Raw genomic sequence first — 21,323 nt, forward strand, 5'->3', positions numbered from 1 at the left:
GGAAAAGGGGGTTCTTGAATGTGTAGAACTTGATCATCTGCCATGGGTAGGCTCACTACCAAGCCCTCTGAAAAGGCTGTTATTAATTACTATTATTCTCATGGTGCAAAGCACCATAAAGTCACATTACAATGAGCAGTAAACAGCACATGGGATCATTGGTCAGCAATCTTCCTCCATTTTTTGTGATCTTCAAACAGCCTTGAGAAGAGTACTGTACTGCATCCTGTCCAGTGAGCCACATCATCAAACCATACCCGCTGTGGCCTCCCCTGGGCTGGCACCCGTCCCTACAAAACGTCTTGCAGCAATCTTCCTCATCCAACCCACGTGTCCCGCCAACTGACGTTTTCTTCATCTGGTCACCCTGATATCAGGTGTCACTCCAGTTAATTTGGGAAATGACCTCTTAGCCACGTATGATGTAACATGGAGCAATCACTTGTGGCACTTCAGTTCAAAAGGCAGAAAAAACCTCTTAATGCTCTGTTTCCTTCGCCCCCATGTCTCGCACGCATATATCAAAATGCTGAAGGCAAGAGACTGCAGCAATTTCATTTTCCACTTCAGAGTAAATACGTTTGCTTCTCCAAATGTGGCTGAATGTCATTAGAGTAGCAGTTGCGAGCCCAATTCTGTGTGAAATGTCCAAGGTTATGTCGACACTTGGAGCTAGGGGTGTGATTCCCAGCTCATGTAGACGTACTTACACAAGCTCTCATTGAGCTAGTGGTCTAAAAGTAGTGTAGCCATGGTACTATGGGCTTCAATGAGTGGTGGGCTGGCTGGCCCTAACCCAAACCTGTCTAGACCCCATGGGGCAGCTAGTCTATGCCACTGTTTGCCACTGCCCATGCTACTGCTGCTACATGACTATTTTTAGCAAGCTAGCTCTCAGTGAGTTAGCGTCAGTATGTCCATGCATGCTGGGAATCACACTGCTGGTTCCAAGTGCAGGCGTAGCCTAAGTGATGTTTAGCATCCCGTATAATCATGCTACCCAGATAGCTGAAGGACTCAATGCTTCCTCATATTTCGGTAGGAATATCTTCACTGTTTTAACAGACTTAGATCTTTTGTCTTGTCTTTTCATGTGAACAGGCTGGATAGTGGCTTATTTGTGTGGCCCATGCCAACTGAACACTTCAAGAGCAGCAGCTGCAGGTGCGGGACAAAGCAATACCACTGGGTCTGAGGATTTGGCCCATATTCTAGACAATGACTGTAATGTTCCAGGTTTATGAATACCTCTCAGATTTGTTCTGTTTACAAGTAAAAAGACAGTTTCTCTAGCTAACAGCACTGCAAACACAGGATGGGGTCAGAAAGACAAGCTGCGTTCTTTGACAGCAGCAATGACAAAGGTTCTGCAACTGGAGCATAACAATGGACAAATCATACTGGCGTCTAGCACTCTTCCACAGCACTTTAAGATTTGCCATGTGAACAGCAGAAAAAAATTGCGAAGAATAATTTGTCAGAAAATTATACAGATTCAACTCAGTATACACCTGAAGAGCAGGTCTGTTGAACAGGAAGTTGACATTCTATGTCATATTTCTCCCAAAGCTACACTAAATAGAGAAAGTTAGATTAGAGAAAATCTTAGCTTGATGCAAAGGGGCTGTAGCAGTGCGCAGGTTTCAGCTCTCTCTTTGGCGATAAATTTCATCATCCAGTACATGCGTATACACGTCAAGATTTAGGACACTTTTATTGCTATGTTGCTGTAGCACATTAAACACCTTCCTGAATCTGCTCTGCCTTGCACCTTCTGTGTCATCAACAATTGTGAAGAAAGGATACAAAATGCAGCAGAATCAGAATTCTTCATCCATTTTGACTGATGGTAGCACCTTTGCATAGGAGGAAGTGAAAGTGCAAAGCACAGGACTGTTGGGCCTTTCTTTTATTTGGATTATTTACCATTATTTTGGGGGGAAGGGGCTTATTTGAAGCATTCCAATGGAAAACATGTTGTACAGGCAGTGAAATCTGCACTAGCAACCCCAGTTTCAAGAGGCAGACCCCCAGTCATTGAGCGCTAAATTATCCTGTAGGTTTCCAGGGCAATATAACTTGACCTTTAACTAGAGACCCATCTCTATCTGTATTAGGAAACAAGGGTTTTGCAGGTCCCTGGAGGGATCTTCTAAAGGGAAGTTTCACTGTGTTTTGTTTTTCAGTGTGTAATGTGTGAAAGACATTTTATGAAACAAAATAGCCCGAAAACACTGTTAAGCAACATGCTATTTAGTTTTATTTCAGTTTCCTTTCATTTGATATATACCATTAATAAATGTCAGTTAGAGTTATTTTGTCTATTTATTGTGCATGTTATTTAGGTCCTTTCCCTATCATAGCTCAGTCAATACACTTTATTCTTCCAAACACCTCACATTTCAACCTGTCCATGCAGAACGTATGGGTGCAACTTCTGATTTTCCTTTTAATTTCACTCCATCTGAGCTTTGTTTTTAAATCTGGCACATTCTGACTAGGGGCCTGATTTTGCCATCCTTTGGTGTTTGCCATGACTAAGGACAGCAGTATTAGGCTCCGTGTATTCAAGAAGCACATTAATTTTCTCTAGAAGACCCCATTTTTAAAAAGTATTGATCTCAAATAGCAGCTTAATTCAATTAAGTAATGTAATTGCAGAATGGCCAAACAATGCTTCCATGCAAATAAGGATGCCTCCATCTGGCAATCATTGTAGGCGGGAGGTATTGTCTAAATTGTTACTCTTGCTTTGAAAACAACTCTATAATAGTGATATATTAGGAACATTTGCCCTCTGAAGAAATAATTACTATATATTATCATTTAAGATGGAATAAATCAGATTTATATTACTAAGAGCTAAAGGAAACTACCAGGAAAATTCTATCCATGTTCTGTTTACATATTAAGTACACAGAATTTAGTACCAAGCTGGTCAAATACTACAGCTACCATGACCATGAACCTTTGTTCAGATTCTAAATAACTATTCCATTTGACCATGTTCTTTTCCCACCAACATTTGCAATTTGGGAACAAGATTTTTTTTTTTTACAGGTGTATTTGAAGCGTAGTTGTGCTTCACACAACTACCCGTATACACATGTGAACAAAGCTTTCAATTCTTGAATGAGAATATTTTTGTATGGCTATTTAACATTCACTATTAGACATTCTTCTGTTTAACATGTTTCAGTCAGCCCATCAGAGAGCAAAAACAGTGCTATGTGACTTAAGTGACCAATCGTACACTATAAATAGCGAAGAAATGTTCAAACAAACCATAAGTTGAAAAGTGTTCATCCAAACTTTTCAGGGAGTGAATTAGAGGTGGGGCTGGTTATAAGAACGGCCATACTGGGTCAGACCAAAGGTCCATCTAGCCCAGGATCCTGTCTTCTGCCAGGTGCCCCGGAGGGAATGAACAGAACAGATAATCATCAAGTGATCCATCCCCTGTCGTCCATTCCCAGCTTCTGGCAAACAGAGGCTAGGGACACCATCCCTCTCCATCCTGGCTAAAAGCCATTGATGGACCTATCCTCCATGAACTTATCTCGTTCTTTTTTGAACCCTGTTATAGTCTTGGCCTTCACAACATCCTCTGGAAAGAAGTTCCACAGGGTGACTATGCGTTGTTTGAAAAAAATACTTCCTTTTGTTTGTTTTAAACCTGCTGCCTATTAATTTCATTTGGTGACCCCTGGTTCTTGTGTTATGAGAAGGAGTAAATAACACTTCCTTATTTACTTTCGCCACACCAGTCATGATTTTATAGACCTCTATCATATCCCCCTTTAGTCATCCCTTTTCCAAACTGAAAAGTCCCAGTCTTATTAATCTCGGCTCATACGGAAGCCGTTCCATACCCCTAATCATTTGCCCTTTGCTGAACCTTTTCCAATCCAATATAAAGTCATGCCACCTGTTATTAAGGTTGCATAACATTTCATATTATAAGACCTTATTTTCAGTTGCTTATAACTTTGGCAAATTTTAGCTGTTTGGGCTGAAAATTTTCATGGCAGGTGTCTGCCTCAGGATGGGTGTTTTTTTTGGGGGGTGGGGTGGGGGGAAATTGCAGCTACAACAGTTTAGCTGTTTCTAAGATTGAAGCCTGAGAAACGTACATTGTTTTGTGTATGTTAAAAAATTCTAGTGACCTTATCTTTGAATGGCTGTAGTACCCCCATGCTGTGGACTAGAGACTTGAAATTTGACAAGGGGGTGACCTTTGTGTCATAGAATATCAGAGTTGGAAGGGACCTCAGGAGGTCATCTAGTCCAACCCCCTGCTCAAAGCAGGACCGATCCCCGACTAAATCATCCCAGCCAGGGCTTTGTCAAACCTGACCTTAAAAACTTCTAGGGAAGGAGATTCCACCACCTCCCTAGGTAACGCATTCCAGTGTTTCACCACCCTCATAGTGAAAAAGTTTTTGCTAATATCCAACCTAAATCTCCCCCACTGCAACTTGAGACCATTACTCCTTGTTCTGTCATCTGCTACCACTGAGAACAGTCTAGAGCCATCCTCTTTGGAACCCCCTTTCAGGTAGTTGAAAGCAGCTATCAAATCCCCCCTCATTCTTCTCTTCTGCAGACTAAACAATCCCAGTTCCCTCAGCCTCTCCTCATAAGTCATGTGTTCCAGTCCCCTAATCATTTTTGTTGCCCTCCGCTGGACTCTTTCCATCCTCCAGATCATTTATGAAGATATTGAACAAAACCTGCCCCAGGACTGATCCCTGGGGCACTCCACTTGATACCGGCTGCCAACTAGACATGGAGCCATTGATCACTACCCGTTGAGCCTGACAATCTAGCCAGCTTTCTATCCACCTTATAGTCCATTCATCCAGCCCATACTTCTTTAACTTGCCGGCAAGAATACTGTGGGAGACCGTGTCAAAAGCCTTGCTAAAGTCAAGGAACAACACGTCCACTGCTTTCCCTTCATCCATAGAGCCGTTATCTCGTCATAGAAGGCAATTAGATTAGTCAGGCATGACTTGCCCTTGGTGAATCCATGCTGACTGCTCCTGACCACTTTCCTCTCCTCTAAGTGCTTCAGAATTGATTCCTTGAGGACCTGCTCCATGATTTTTCCAGGGACTGAGGTGAGGCTGACTGGCCTGTAGTTCCCAGGATCCTCCTTCTTCCCTTTTTTAAAGATGGGCACTACATTAGCCTTTTTCCAGTCATCTGGGACCTCCCCCGATCGCCATGAGTTTTCAAAGATAATGGCCAATGGCTCTGCAATCACATCCGCCAACTCCTTTAGCACTCTCGGATGCAACGCATCCGGCCCCATGGACTTGTGCTCGTCCAGCTTTTCTAAATAGTCCCGAACCACTTCTTTCTCCACAGAGGGCTGGTCACCTTCTCCCCATGCTGTGCTGCCCAGTGCAGTAGTCTGGGAGCTGACCTTGTTCGTGAAGACAGAGGCAAAAAAAGCATCGAGTACATTAGCTTTTTCCATATCCTCTGTCACTAGGTTGCCTCCCTCATTCAGTAGGGGACCCACACTTTCCTTGACTTTCTTCTTGTTGCTAACATACCTGAAGAAACCCTTCTTGTTACTCTTAACATCTCTTGCTAGCTGCAACTCCAGGTGTGATTTACATACAGTGCAACTCCCCCACCTTTTCTGCCCTTCCTGTCCTTCCTGAACAGCTTATATCCATCCATGACAGTACTCCAGTCATGTGAGTTATCCCACCAAGTCTCTGTTATTCCAATCACATCATAATTCCTTGACTGTGCCAGGACTTCCAGTTCTCCCTGTGTCAGAGACATGCCTTCTGCTATCCACATGAAAATATGCCTCAATATGGCCAAGTTATAAACCTCTAAAAAAAATTGTGGTTCACAAATACTCAGTAGAGGCTTTTCATTTTAGCGGCTAAAAACCCTGCCTTCAGTGAGCATGCTCCTAATGTTGACCAAACTGAATATGCACCATCCCCGCTGTGAGCAACTGAGCATGCTCCAGCCCAGAACTATATAAGTGAAGCTGTACTTTCCCTGGAAATGCTGCATCTGCCTGTGTAATGAGTTTGGTGAAGGCAATATGCTAACATCAGGCAAACTCTTTTCTTCCCCCTTCCTGTACCTCAGCTCATCTTGTTGCTATGGTAAGCGCCAGTCTTTTTCAGGACTATATATTATACAGAGTTTAATCTCTAATAAAAAGAGAGTGATAAAAATCTCTAAGAGAAAGTTTACTCTCTCCACATGCAGACGTATGTGACTGCATAAGTTTACTTATAACCCTCAAACCAAATGTGAATATTATCAATAATGCTTCTAAAGACACTGTCATGACTTCCCCTATAAGTTTTAGTCTTGTTACTATCACAAGTTCAAATGCAAAATATAATTATGCATGTGCACATACATATACTGGGCTCTTCTCTGGGAAAATTTATCCTTCTCAGGCTCTGTGGAATGGCATCCACACACCATCTGTGGGGCATGCAAGCTCCTTAAAGTCTGGGAAACGTGCAGTAGTCCTGCACTCTCCTTCAAACTCCCTTTGAGTCTCTGCAAGAACAGTCTGCAATTTGCAGCAATTTTAATCCTCTTCTTCTTTCCCAGTGGGGTGAGGGAGCCTGCAGTCTAAATCTAATGAACTGACCAAGTCCCTAGAATACATTCTGTTCAGAACCACCCTACTCCTGAGATTCTCAGCCTGTCTCCCAGTTTTCCTCTTTATAAACTCCTCCCCTTGAGTTCCCACTGGTTCAGCATTCGGAGAGTGACTCTGAGTGTGTCCTGCCAGACTGCTTGCCCACAATAGAGATCACCCAAGTAGCTTCAAACTGTACTGAAGTTTGAAGTCCTGGCCATGCCCACTTTCAGAATGATTCTGGAATTACTGGCCCATCCAGCAGCATCTGCAGGCACAGTGTCTGCAACCACACAGTCCTGCACAAAACCAAACCAAGAAATTATATTGAGGGTGGTGGTGCTGATTACTCCTTTGGGGGTCAGAGGAAAACATGAGGTGACATCACCAATAGCAGTACTGTAATTAAAACTAAAATTGAAAAAGCAAAAAAACAAAACAAAAACCGCACCTTTATTTCAGAGCTATTGTCATAAGTAAGCCCTGGAAAAAATTAATGATGCAACTGAATGATCGGTCATTTCCTGGAGTTGGAGAGGTGGTTTTAATTACTTCAGTAAAGTATCTTTTCAGTAGCATTGCTATCTTTTCACATGTATCCAGAGCTTCTAGTACTGTAGAGTATGGTCAGTCTCTAGATCAGTGGATCTCAATCTTGAAAGGGGTACAGTAGTCTGAAAGGGTCTGATTTGTCTTGAGTACCCCCAAGTTTCATGTCACTTAAACTACTTACTTACAAAATCAGACCTAAAAATACTAAGCAATTTTTCAGTTAAGAGTGTGCTTTCTTTCTCATTTTTACCATATAATTATAAAATAAATCAACTGGATTATAAATATTGTTCTTACACTACAGTGTATAGTATATAGAGCAGTATAAACAAGTCATTGTTTGTATGAAATTTTAGTTTGCACTGACTTCGCTAGTGCTTTTCGTGTATAGCCTGTTGTAAAATTAGGCAAATATCTAGATGAGTTGAAGTGCCCCCAGAAAGATCTCTGCATATCCTCAGTGGTCCATGTACCCCTGGTTGAGAACCGCTGCTCAAGATGCATGTGTAACTCACATGCTTACAATGCAGCATTTACTGGTGTAAATATGGGAAAAAATAATGCCCAGTGGGGAGAATACATAGTTTTCCTTTTCTGCTCCTTTTATATCTCCTCCATTGGCCACCCCTCCCTTTTACTTAAGAGGAAAAAACAATACACAGTCAGTATGTTACATATTAGCTTAGTTTTGTGGAAGATGATGCCCTCTAGTGGGCCTCATGAACAAGCCAGTATTGCTTCTAAATTTCAATAGCAATTGAGCATGTAAAAACTGAAATATGGGGATATGCGATTGTGACTTTTTCTTTCTAGTTGTGAGTGTACTTAGAGAGTATCTTAGTGTATTCTATTGCTAACCGTCACTGTGGTGTCTGTCAGGCACAGGACAAATATTGCCCGCAAAGAGCTCTGCCAACACATCTCAATCCTGACCTCCAATATAACTCAGCCAGCAGTGAGCAAGATTTTTGTGTCGCCTCCCTGGGTGGTAGTTTTGTGACATGAGAACAGAAAGGGAGTTTGATTATTAATTCCTATATGACCCAATCAAGCATTTGAGCCAAATGTCCAGAGGGTAAATGTGAGTGCTTACTCTCTGTTATACCCACTGTAATTTTTAAAAAAGAACTATTTATGATACTTATATATACACCATAAAGCTGCACAACAGTGTGATATAAACATTAAGGGCACATGTTGCTTTAACTCCACGTTAGCATTATGTGCTTACTGTAATGGCATAGTTCATGTTCCGAATAGGGGAGTTATGTTGATTTTCTTTCAGCCTGTCTCTATTAAGCATAAATGGAGGTGTTCATTGAATGTACAATATTCAGCATAATAATAGCTGCAAAAATACATGTAATGTGAATATAGATTTGAGTTTTTTCCAGTTTTTATATTATATATCATCTCTCTCTATATATAGATAGATACAACAAAAAAGAAAATGTAGAGGTCCAGAATAAAAGAATGCATTGCATCAAACACACAAATCAGAGAAAGGCCCCTTTTATAAAACTATAAGCAAGTCAGAAGTCCCAGTTAAAAGTTGTTGTGTTGATAAGGTTCAACCACATATATTTAACTGAGCTAAAGGCTTCAACAGTCCAAGATTTTAATCTTATATAGAGACAGGTTAGATTCCATCGACCTTTCAACGTAACTGTGTAACCATGTCAAGAGACAACTGTTGTAAATGCGTCATCTATCTTAGTTATAATTGCATTGCTAACGGGGCCAGAGAGAGAAAAATCCAAAACAAAGTAAACTACCACTAGTCCTGAAAGAGATACTATTTAGTCCCTCCATTTTAGCATTTCCATGTGATCAATGAAAGGGCTCTACTTAACCCCTCTGTATATCTAGGTGGGTTCTGATTTTTCTAGTATCTTAATAACCGAGATACAAAGCTGACTAAATTCTGACAAAGGAAAGAAAAAACTTAAAAAAAACCTACGTATAAAGCTTACGAGTAAGTGGCAGATCATATCCTACATTTGCCCTAACAGAGTATGTTCAGATCACTTGCTGTTAATGAAGGAACACAAGTTAGTTTTCATGCAGTCTCTTCTAGATGGCACAGCAGAATTTATTTAATTAGGACACATCAGGTATCTGGACAGGCCTATTATTCACTTGTCCCCAAAAGAGAAGAGATTATTTTGTTAAAAAAAGCTGAAAGAACTGGAGGAAATAAGTAACCGGACCAAACAAAATGACAGAAAATATTGAATGCAGTGAATATTTAGTACCAGTACTTCCTCTTGTGAGTTATCTTTGGAATCTCTGTAGTACAAAAGCCTACAATTTCACACCTCTCCAACACATGGTTAAATATCACTTAACCTTTTAGCACAAGCCAACTGCATCCAACATGAAATTTTTTTGAAAGTACTCTCTCAGTTAAGCACCGGTCATTGCTATTTACTCTCACTAAGCAGGTTCCCTGGTAGATGTCCTGATTAAATGGAGTATGTTGTATTTAAAGCATTGCAGGATCCATTCAACTGGTAACCTAATAGCATGACATGTCTGTTTAACTGGATGTTTACCAGGGAACAAATTCACTTCAATGAATTGAAACTACTCTAAAAATGGCTCAACTTGTCCATTGAAATGGTACAGCTGTGTTGTCTGAAAATCTAGAATATTCACAGATATATATGGGTAAGAATGGGCCTTCTAGCACAAATGGCCCATAGGAGTCTTTTTAGTTACCTCTTCTTAATGCTTCACTGCTGGATCATTACTGCTAAATTATTTTTTAATTCTTTCCACATGCTATTTTAAAAACTTTTATTTCATCAGTTGCATCTCCCAACACAAATGATTTCTAAAATCCTTGAATAAATGGGATAACTGGCAAATTTGTTTTGGGAGGAGCATCCACACATAGTGTAGATCTGGTTTTACAAAGTTATACAAAAGACCACTCTTTACCTGTGAAAAGCTTAAGGGGATAGATATTTGCAAAATGAAGAGGGACAAAAGCCACAGTTCACCCTGATATGAACACAAGATTACCAGAGATTTGAAATTAAACAACGTGATTGTCTCATATATAGACAATGTTTACACACAAACAATACATGCATCATACAGAATATCTGTCATTGGCAGAGGGTCAGACTTGATGATCTGATGAGTGAGTTTTCTTCCATGGTAGCTTCTATGATTAAGAATTTATTTAGATTGTAAACATTTGGGGCAGGGATAGTGTTTTTGTGCGTGTAGTACAGTGCCTACAGCAGAGAGGCTCTGATCCCTGATGGGGTGCCTTTAGGCCAGGGGTGGGCAAATTTTTTGGCCTGAGGGCCGCCTCTGGATATGGAAATTGTATGCCGGGCCATGAATGCTGGGTGAGGAAGGGGGATTCTATGGGGTGTAGCGGGGGGGATGGAGGGGCTCTATAAGGAACGTTACCGAGGTGCGGGGAGAGAGGACTCATGGGGTGTGGCGCGGAGGGGGGAGCGGGCTCTACCGGGGACTCCTAGGGGCCCTGCTGCCAGTGACACCAAGATGGTCGTACCAGGCACAGCCATGGGTGGAGGCACTCTAGCTGGACGGGTGCAGCCCCTGGGCTGTTTTGAGGCTCTCGAGGGTGGGGCCGTAGGAGACTGGGAGGGGATTGGGCCCACTGCAACGTAGGGGCGGGGTTGCAATCCCGGAAACAGCGCGGTGAAGTCGTGCCTGCACAGTGTGGCTCTGTGCGTGCCGGAAGATGGTGGAATTGTGAGTCGGGGGTTGGGGAGCGCTGGGTGGGCGGAGTGAGGCAGCCCCTGATCCCGCTCCCTGGCGAGAGCTCGAGAACCAGATAAAAACATCTGACTGGCTGGAAGCGGCCCGTGGGCCGTAGTTTGCCCACCTCTGCTCTAGGCACTATCTGCAATACAAATATACGCATCAGTTACACAAACACAATTGCTACCTCTTCAGAAAATCATTTTCTTCTCTACCACCAGATGGGAGTAAAGAGTAAAACCACAAGAACAGTTTTCACTCCAGAGGTAAACCTACCCAAGTCCCTCCATCCATTGTTAGCATTGCTGCAGGACCTCCAACACCCAGAGCTCTGCGGAGGGGCTTCTTCAGGGTACCAGGAAAAGAGGAAGTTTGCGATGGAGATGGTGTTACTCACACCACAGATATGCCCCAAATATGCCCAGGACCAGGGCAGGTGCTTGAAATCACATATTAAAACATCTCCCTTTTGTACAGAGAAGGAATGATCAAGCTCATGATTAAATTCATGAATTTTCATGAAATTTAAGATTGGAACTTCCTTTACCTTATGATCCCCTAGCAGATAAACAATTGTATGTCTTTGAAGTAGGCATTTGTGTACAGGATACAGGTTTCCATGGGAGAAATTCCACCAGCCATAGAAATTTTGCCTGCTTAAAGACTGCTTAACATTCTGCAGTCCCTCCATCCATCCTATGAATACATACCAATTGCAAAGTCTACCTAAGGTACCATGCTATTAAGGAAGACTAAAATCCTAAGAAACCAAAGTGGAATGTCTGGGTAATATCATGCAGACAGGAACTTTTGGTTTAGTATTGTAGATGACTTCTAAGTGCCCTAAATTTGACTTCATTTCTTGGTACTCAGAGATAAATATTCCTGGGGCAAAGTCTGTTTGCACATGATGAAATGTGACAGATTGAGGGAGGAAAAGACTAGACATATCAGTAAACATGCCAAATGGATACATGGTTATATAGAGTCTGCTATTTTAAACTGAAAGTTCCAAAATTTCAATTCATTGTGCCACTTGAAAATTTGGAGCCTCCAACATGACAGCAGTAAATATGTGGGCCTTTTTTGGTGCAAGTACTGTTGGCATGAAATATGCTTATATATCGGTAGAGGGTTGACAGCCCAGGAATGAACGTCTAAGACTGCCACTGAATTTCAAAGGCATAGCTAGGAGTTGTGCATCCAACTTCCACGGACTTTCACCAGGAGGTGGGTGCCCAACTGCCCTACATGCCTTTGAACCCCTCTCCACCATGTGCTTTTATTGCTTAACATTGCACAAGTATGTTTTGTTTTTAAATATTAGCTGAAAGATGCCACATGTTTATTTAACTATGAATCCACATACTGTCAATATTAATTTTCAGATTTTTTCCTATGGCAGATTTACATTAGAGTTGTACCTGCCTAAGGCTGTTAAAGGAGCTGTGAAACAGTTATTTATGATGGCCCATGCACAGGAAGTTTTACTGATTGCTTTATTATGAATTTTCAGACATCAGCACTCAAAGCCTCTGAGGTGCAAAAGATGATGAGCTAGAGTCGACTGCACCATAAAATTCAATGTACAAAAATCTATATTTAGAAGACAATACAATAAGAAAAAAATCAATTCATTTCAGTCTGAGTTTATTTAATATTTTATCTAGTTCACTTTAAATAGAACATTAACTCCATCAATACTGGCAAGACATTGTGATAATACTTAAATTAAAAATGTAGTCAGTCACTGCATCACTGAAAATTATATTCCCCAAGTGGAAATATAACTATTCTATTTTTCTAGTTTTAAGTAAGAGTTTATTGCACTTTACTTGGAAATATTTTTTGAAAAACATTCTATTTCTAGCAGATCAGTATAAATTGTCTGATCTTTATACTATTTTGTTCTGCTTAATAATATCATGAAACTGTACAGATATTAGTTCTGTAGAAAAGCATTAATAGACTGAAGCTTCAAAAAAGAAAGTTAACAAAAAATATATACCCATGATATTTTTTCTCCTCAGATCTATACTTTGGTCACTGAAGAATCTCCTTTATTTAATTGAAATCTATCAATAACATTCTTTAATCTAGGCTATATCATTTTTATAGAACATTTGCACATTTCAGATTTTTCAAAACTGAATAAGTGAGTTCACATAAAATATATCTGATTGCAAGAGTTCAAAAATCAATGGGTGGAGAAATGGCATGTTTAAAAATGAGACAAGCTCCTTTAAATAGGAGATGGTAAAAATTAAATAAATTCCTTCCTGGCTCCTCTGCAGATGTGTATACACTTCTACATGTATTTCGAAAGCATTCAAGCATAACACAAATCTTTTGGAATTTATGTTTTTCATTTCTTCTCATGCAGAACTATTTATTGCAATAAAATATATCTAGAGTCAGAATTCACTGGGGAAACCAGCTCACTCCCAACTAGAAAGGTTAAGACAAAAATGTGAAAGTAGGTAATTACAGAAGAAATGCAGGTAAGGCTCAGAGGCATTTAAGGGGACTAAAGCTTCAGATCTGTTAATCCTTTCAGATCAAACATAAAAGTAACAAGCCATCAAACAAATCTCTGCTTTATGAGAAAATCCACTCTGATCACAGTCAAGCAAAATCTGCCACTAGACTGTTCTCTAAACTGCCAGACATTAGCTATGTTATATAGTCACTGCATAACAACATACTGTCAGTAAAACACTCACCAGTCATTGTGTATATTACTTTGAACATCTAAAAATGTGGGACAAAATTCTCTGCTGGTGCAAACTGGCACAGTGTCAGTGGAGATTCACAAATCTGTCCCAGTGGAGAATTTGGCTCTTTAAGTTTAAGCTTTCTAATGTTACATTAAATATACTGTATATTAAATATAGCTGGGCCTGGGTAATACAATGGGTGTGTATTGGATACATTGAGAATATGATGAAATGTAATAGAAAGCGTTCAGTAATTTTGTGCAGTAATTGATTAAAACAGCAGCATACAATATGTTTCCTTTGTGCTTTTCCAGGAACAGAGAGGTTGGCCAAACAACCATCATATGCAAAAAAGTTTGGCAGATTGTACTGCTGCAATACTGATCACTCAGAAAATAAGAGCACTCTTAAAGGACTGAACACAGCAGGACTGTATGTGCTGAATGTAGTTAAAAAGGAAACCCCAGGAACTTTCCATGAAGTTTGAAGATTATAAGACATAAGAAAACAAGGCAAAATAAAATTAACTGCTTCTGCTATTTATTAGCAATGGCAAATGAGGCTAATGGGGCATGGCCACAGTATAACTGTTCTTTGGAGTTATTACTCTTATAACGCTAACACTGGACAGGGAGGGCCTGAAGAAAAGGATTTGTGGTCACAACTTGAACCTTGGGGCCAAAGACATTTAGAAAGACATTTCCCTACGTTGAGGGAAAAATGAAAATTTGGATTCCTGCCCACTCTCAGTGGAACAGGTAGGGTTGCTAACCCTCCAGGATTGTCCTGGTGTCTCCAGGAATTAAAGATTAATCTTTAATTAAAGATTATGTCATGTGACGAAATCTCCAGGAATTCGTCCAAACAAAGTTGGCAACCCTAGGAACAGGTAGCAAATCTCAGAAAAGATCATCTGATTTTCTTTGTGTGCTTGATTTTTTTTCCTTTTGAGGAGTTTTGTCTTTAGCTGCTTGCAAGCTAATGTAAACATTTTTGGATATGTGCAATTAAACTTACAATTAAAAAAATGATGGCTACAAAATGGGCAATACAACAGTAATGAGTTTGTGATTTAAGGTAATTTTATCATAATTTTTTAAAATATATTTATATAAAATAACATGGATGGTCAAAATTGTTTAACAATAAAAGGAGAGGCCAAAATAGAGTTCTCTTCACCAACATTGGCACGCAATTAAAAAGGAGCTCAAGAGATTCTCCTCGAAGGGTATTCTACCTTCCTCGAATTATAATCCTTTATTAAAGTACACACGTTCTAAATCAGGGCTGAACTCTTGGATCTTGGCTCGCAATTCTGGCTCCAAACGTGTTACGGACATGGAACTGAGCAAAAGAAAGATAGTAAAATGAGTACACATAAAAATGCTTGGATCTAAACTAAAAAAGATGATGTATCTGCTCAAGGCGTTTTGGATTAGGAAAGGAGGAGGTTCTGGATCTATTTTTTTCCCCCAAGATGATGTTCTTACATCAGAAGCAAAATAACTTAACTTGCTTGGTAATGAGATGTTCTGCCTATTCAAGAAATAGCTGCTGTTTTAGTACCTTGGACTTCAACCCTGCTGGTTAGGTTCTCATGTAAATTTAGTGCTGGAAGATACAAACTATACCCTTTTACGAGACTTTCAAAAAATATTGTATTTGGCTGCTTCTGACGACTGTGTTATTCTGTTGAATCAAAGGAACTATTCTGTAGATGCAACATTTATTTCTCATTTGTAAAACGAATTCATCTGACAAGTCATGTAACATCTACAATTTCTTAAATACATTTAAAAAAATTAATTTCCCTATAAAATTAGAGAGTCAACTCAGGACACATGAAGATGAATTTCAAGAAGCACTGATCTGACTCAGGAAGAGTGCAGTGCTCACTACACTGACTTGCCAGTACAACTGTGCCAATCCAACTCAACATAGCCCTGCTGTGTTCCTTGCTATTGCAACAATTTGGCCTTTTCTTAGCCAGGAAGGCAAACAATGTCGTAACTGCATTGTTGGAATCAAGGGAGTTACACCGGTATAAAAATTATGTGAGATCAGAATGAGACCCAGGGTTTCCAGAAGAGAAAAGCTAGTGAACTCACCCACTAACTTTGATAACCAACTAACCTCCAGTTGCAACATTTAAATCACATTAAGTATTTTTTCCACTTGATGCAGTAATCATGACTTCCATTAATGACAAAAGGAAAGAATACATATCAGTGGAGTTTTTACACCAAGTTTACATAATTTATTGCATTTGAGCTGACCTTAATGTTTAGTCTGCCCAGGCTCCTTTAGGATCTCATGGACAATGAATGTCAGCTCCATGTTTATTTTCAAACAAAGCTAATGGTTTTGAGACACATTAACATGGATGAGGCTCTTACCTGGGGACAATCTTGTTACCCAAACTACAAATAAAGCACACACAGTTCAGGTGGCGTCCATTCAGAGTGAGTTTCCAAATGAAAATAAATGGGATCTCACCACTTTTTTGCATACATTAAAATGACGCCACCACCTTAAGGCACAAAAATGCATCCTTTTGACCACGTTATCTCCCCCTCTTTGAATCCCTCTACTGGCTCCTCACTATGCTGTGTATCAAAGCCAAACTCCTTCTCCTGACATTCAAGGCCCCACGTTATTCAACCCCAATCTATATGTTCAACTATTTCCTTTTTTCCATTCACCCTATTCTCTCTGTTCCATCACTTTAACATCTCCTTTGCATCCCCTCCACTCCTGCTTCTGTATCTTCTTCAGAACTGCCCCTGCCAAAGGAATGCCCTCTCAAACCCCAGGTCCTCCCCTCTCATTCAAACCCCTCCTAAAACTCATTTCTGACACTCAGCCTATCAGATGTTAAACCCCGCTCCCCAACTAAACGAAACTATTAATATGCACACCTGCCTTACTAAGTAACTGTGACACCTGTATTTTCTTTCTTCCCTCATGTGTATGACCCACACTTGTCATAGGTGAATTTAGACTGTATACTGTTTGAGGTGGGGGGGACGGACACTTATTTACTTTTTGCTGTGGAATGCCTTGCGTGCTTCTGGGCTCTCAACATTAAAAGAATAAAAAAACCCACATGTACCTTTTTTGAGGAAACAATGCACAGCATAGAGGTGTAGCAAACACCAAACTAGAAAAGACAAAAATAAGATTACAATATTTAGGGTAGAATCCTACTTTTTCAAAAGACATTGCTAGACACACAATTCAATCATTTTATTCTCTTCCTTCTCAAGGATGGTAGGGCCCAGTCCTGTGACATGATTAGTGAAGTCAATTCTCCACTGCCTTGCACCATGTGTGGTCATTTACACCTATGCAGAGGGCAAAGAGGGCGCAAAGCACTATCACCCATATAAAGCAGTGAAAATCTGATTTGGTGACATTTCATACCCACTTTGCATAGATGTAAATGATGCACAAGAGGTTTGGCAGTGAAGAATCAAGCCCCTCGTTGACTTCCACGAAAGCTTATGGTCAAATAAATTTGTTAGTCTCTAAGGTGCCACAAGTCCTCCTTTTCTTTTTATGTGAGTTGAGGGCATTCACAACATTACAGGAATAGGTTCTATATTATAACCTGTTTAGGTAGTGGTTAAAACAGCTTATTTTAATCAATCGTAGGCCTGAGCCACTACGCACACCCCCTTCCTTTGCTGGTTATATCTACATTTGTAATTTCTCCACGCTGATGGCTACCATAAAAGAAGCAATGGAAGCAAGAGATTTGTGATTCATTTTTAAAAAACGAATAAGTAATACGACATAGAATGAGCAGATGTAAGCGATATAATCTCGCTAACACCTCACCTCACAGAAGGAATTAATCGTTTCTGATGCTCATTGGCTTTACTGCCCCAAAACATACAGCCTTGATTTTTTAAAACATTTGCAAATTGTGCCTCTTTACATCTTCCAAGGAAGCTATAGTCACACCTGTTAAAAATAGTAGACAAGAAACTCACTCACCAGACTCCAACTAATCCAACTTGAATGGGGGCACTCATCCACGGGAACCGCTGTGTTAAAAATAATTATTACATAGTGAATGAAGTGTGCTTTTCCCTCCCAACATTTCTGGAGATTTCGTGTACTCATAAGAAACGGACTGACAGCTGTTAAGAGCTAAACATGGTGCAGATATATGGTGCAAGTTCTCCCCACTGCTTTGCCAGCACACTTCAATCCTGACCTCTAACACTGCTAAATTTGAGGGCCTGGTCCCAAGTCCTCTGAAGACAGTGGAAAGACCCCCATTGACATCAATGTGCATTGGATCAGATCTGAATAAGTCTCCACTAGGAACTAGATTAATAGATGGCTGACAACCCATTTTGCTCATGACTGGATTCTGATTTGAGTCTAGGGGCCAGTTCCATGGTGAGACCACTTTGTGTTGCACTGACTTCAGAATGTAGCAGCAGCATCAGTGTCTGGCCCTGAGAGGATCAGCCCAGTGAAAAAGAACCATATGCCAGAATAGAGGCTCATATGCTGCCCACTTCCTTGCCAGCATAAGGAATTTGGTCATGAAGACAGCCCTATGCTGTATTGAATCCTGACTATTTTTTCAATCTGTTTGCACCCTCAGGTTGCTCTAACTTATGCCTGAGGACTTGCCAGCAGCTGCTTAAGGATCACGGGAATGCCAAGGTAAGGTTTTGCACCAACCTTTCCTCACCCCTTGATTTGCTCTGTGTGCTTCTCAGCTATCGCTGAGGTTCTGGCTCTAAATTCCTATGGATAAAACTAGAACTGTGCAACTGTGTGAGGGCCCCACTCCTTTTACAATTAAAGAAAAACATAAAATAGAAGCTGTGATTTGTTTAGCAAAGCAAAAAATTTTTTTTTATACAAATGTGATATTTATGGCCAGTTCATCTCTATTGCACTTTCTTTTGCAAATCGCATCAAATGTACTTAGAAAGAAGACAAAACTTTTATTGTAGGTCTTTCGGCGATTTTTTAAAAAAATACTATGTTAGAATTTTAGTTGAAATTAAATACTAATGAAAGAAGACCAAACATTTTAATGAAACTCTGCTGTGATAGGCTTTTTCATTACCATCAAATGAAGGTCTCTAAAAAGCATGAAACACACAATTGCTATCGTAACAACATGCTGATTTGAAATAAAGCAGCTAATTAGTTCAGATTACACACTACAGTAGGTAAGTATAAAGATGATGTGTCCACAAGAAGCACTCCTCCAGCTGTAGGAAACTGGTGAATCAACAACAAAAGTGAATGTCAGTATTTTAAAGGGAAAAATGGAAGCAATATGGAATGAAGGCAAAAAGGAATTTAAGAAAGTAAGTATGACAAGGTTGGTGCTAAAAGATCACAGCAGAAACAAAGAAGTGGGAAAACAATACAGGAATTAGCTCTTTCTTCAGGGACAGAGAGAGAGGAAATAACATAGCAGATTGTGCCCTTCTTTGTTTGAGGCAGTCTGTAGTCCAGAAATGGTTGCAGGAAAGAACTGTCCAATTCATCTATTAGCTACAAAAGTAGTCAACAGATGGAAAAAAACAGCATCAAGGCAATAAAGGAGGATGAATTCAGTGGTGCTGCACTGTTTTGACATTCCACTAATGCATCTTCATCTGACCTTTGCCCCATATAGATTGGTTCAAAAGGCTTTAGTTTCATACAGTGGGAGAGTTAATGACAAGAGACGGTGAGAACAGCATCACAGGAGCAGAAGTGCTCAGAGACTGTATGCTTATCATAGTTTGTGTACCAGCAGCAGAGGACTGTGGGATTGCTATCCTCTTTTGGGAATGTTAGTCAGATTCCTTACTGTGAAAGGCTATGATCAAGGGGAGGTTTATGGTTGAGAGATTCCAAGTATTGAACACTGAGGGAGTTGAGATATTCTCATAATACAGAGGCATCAGGTCACTTGGGGTATAATAAGATAGAGCTGAGCTTTTATCACAGTAAAGCAGAGTGGTATTCAGCCTTCATCTGAGTGGGATACTACTCAGAAAAACACAGGTGTGTCTAACAGCCTAGGCAGCATCACTGGCATAAACTGGTTCGCTTGATGAAACGTTTTTTCTTTCATGACAGTAGGATGTAAAAAATGCCTGTTATGCAGATAAAGTTCTGACCTTTATTTTCCAAGAATACTGCTGGACTATGCTAATATTAAAAAGAGTAGGAGGAAGAAGCCAGCATTAAAGATCAGTTTTAAGAACAAATATCTGGAAGGGTGAAAAAAATCCAACCAAACAAGGAGGCATAAGTAAAATACACTTAACTAAAAACAAGTTAGAGGCATCAGATGCAGAATGTGAATCTGGCTGGAGAGAAAACAAAAACAAAGAAGCACAAGATAACAAAATAATTTGGTGAATACGAATTCTCTCTTTGAACTCATGAAGACAGTAGTTCTGAATGTATCAGGACTTAGCTTCCAGATGGTTTGTGCGGCAGGTGTCATTGTTGGATAGTGCACATAACGAGGTTGTAGAAATGACAATTAAATATGAAAACTTGGTATTTTAGTTACTGCTTCTATTCACTGTTAGAACTTTTGAATCTGCCATCTTGCCCAATGTGACTATGCACTATTTGCAATTAGATAAATAAATAACATTACTGGAAGCAGTTAAGGAATTAGAGGTATATGGAAGGAACTTGAATGCATCATAGGATAGTTCTTTGAAGAGCAGAACTATATGAGAGAAGACTGCAGAATAGGCTTTCTTCCTAATTAGGAAAAAAAGTTTGTAATGGTTGTTACAGTTGCAGACTAAGAAAATCTGATTAGATGGTTAGATGACATGAAAGGGGAAAAAATACACAGGAATCAACCTGAGTATCAGAAATGATTTATAGAACAACAAGAGAAAGTAGGATGTGAACTTATATGAATTTATGAACCACGTTAGAAGTGGTTTAAAAATCTCAAAGTTCAGGTGGCAACAGGAATTTTCAGAAGTTTGTATGGAAGAAGCATCCAAAACATTCTAATGGAAGGGTTAGATGAGATGGAGGTGCATTTATAAATTCTGCATTTTTATACTTATACAGTTTATGGCTCCTGCCACTGGCAGCAGCTATTGTGACTTGGTTTTCAGACATACATACCCAAGCATGAGTCAACAGAGATGATGAATATAAATAATAATCATATAGTCATATAGCTTTTGTTTTTAATTCAAATATCAATGGAGTTTACCATGATACCATTAAAATTGTTAGACATGAAGAAACAGAAAAAAGAGAAGATGTTCTATGGTAGGATATAAAGAAATGAAGACTTGCTGATTGACACGCATTTGTTTATTTTCTGGCTTTTTGGTCTCAAAGGGTATGTCTTCACTGCAATTAAAAACTGGCAGCTGGCCCATGCCATCTGACTTGGGCCAAGGGCCTGTTTAATTGCAGTGTAGATGTTCAGGCTTGGGCTGGATCCTGAGCTCTAGGACTCCCCAAGGTGGGAGGGTCCCGGAGCTTGGTCTGCAGCCCGAGCCCAAACGTTTACATCATGGTTAAACAGACCCTTACCCTGAGTTCTGCGAGCCCGAGTCAGTGGGTACAGGCCAGGTGCAGGTTTTTAATAGCTGTGTGGACATACCCAAAAAAGGTTTTTACAGGCACGTAAGAATTATTTTCTGGAATGCTGGTGCGCAAAG

At 40.0% G+C, this 21,323-nt stretch overlaps 1 protein-coding gene across 5 annotated transcripts in view; it reads right to left on the bottom strand.

Moving 5' to 3' along the window:
- Nucleotides 1-12,415: 12,415 nt before the first annotated feature.
- The window catches only part of SFXN1 (sideroflexin 1), a 40,759-nt gene continuing 31,851 nt past the window's right edge, over nucleotides 12,416-21,323 (bottom strand). For 2 of the 5 annotated variants that reach the window (XM_037907048.2, XM_037907049.2), the window contains 3 exons: nucleotides 17,647-17,696; nucleotides 16,760-16,807; nucleotides 12,416-14,991 (listed from right to left, as the gene is read on the bottom strand). In XM_037907048.2, coding sequence (XP_037762976.1) covers nucleotides 14,895-14,991; nucleotides 16,760-16,807; nucleotides 17,647-17,696 — 195 coding nt within the window. In that variant the 3' untranslated portion in view covers nucleotides 12,416-14,894. Of the gene's footprint in view, nucleotides 14,992-16,043; nucleotides 16,068-16,759; nucleotides 16,808-17,646; nucleotides 17,697-21,323 lie in introns of all 5 variants that reach the window. The other 3 variants (XM_037907047.2, XM_037907050.2, XR_006292746.1) reach the window with 3 other exon arrangements.

This window comes from Chelonia mydas, chromosome 8 (genome assembly GCF_015237465.2).
Source record: "Chelonia mydas isolate rCheMyd1 chromosome 8, rCheMyd1.pri.v2, whole genome shotgun sequence".
NCBI lineage: Eukaryota > Metazoa > Chordata > Testudines > Cheloniidae > Chelonia > Chelonia mydas.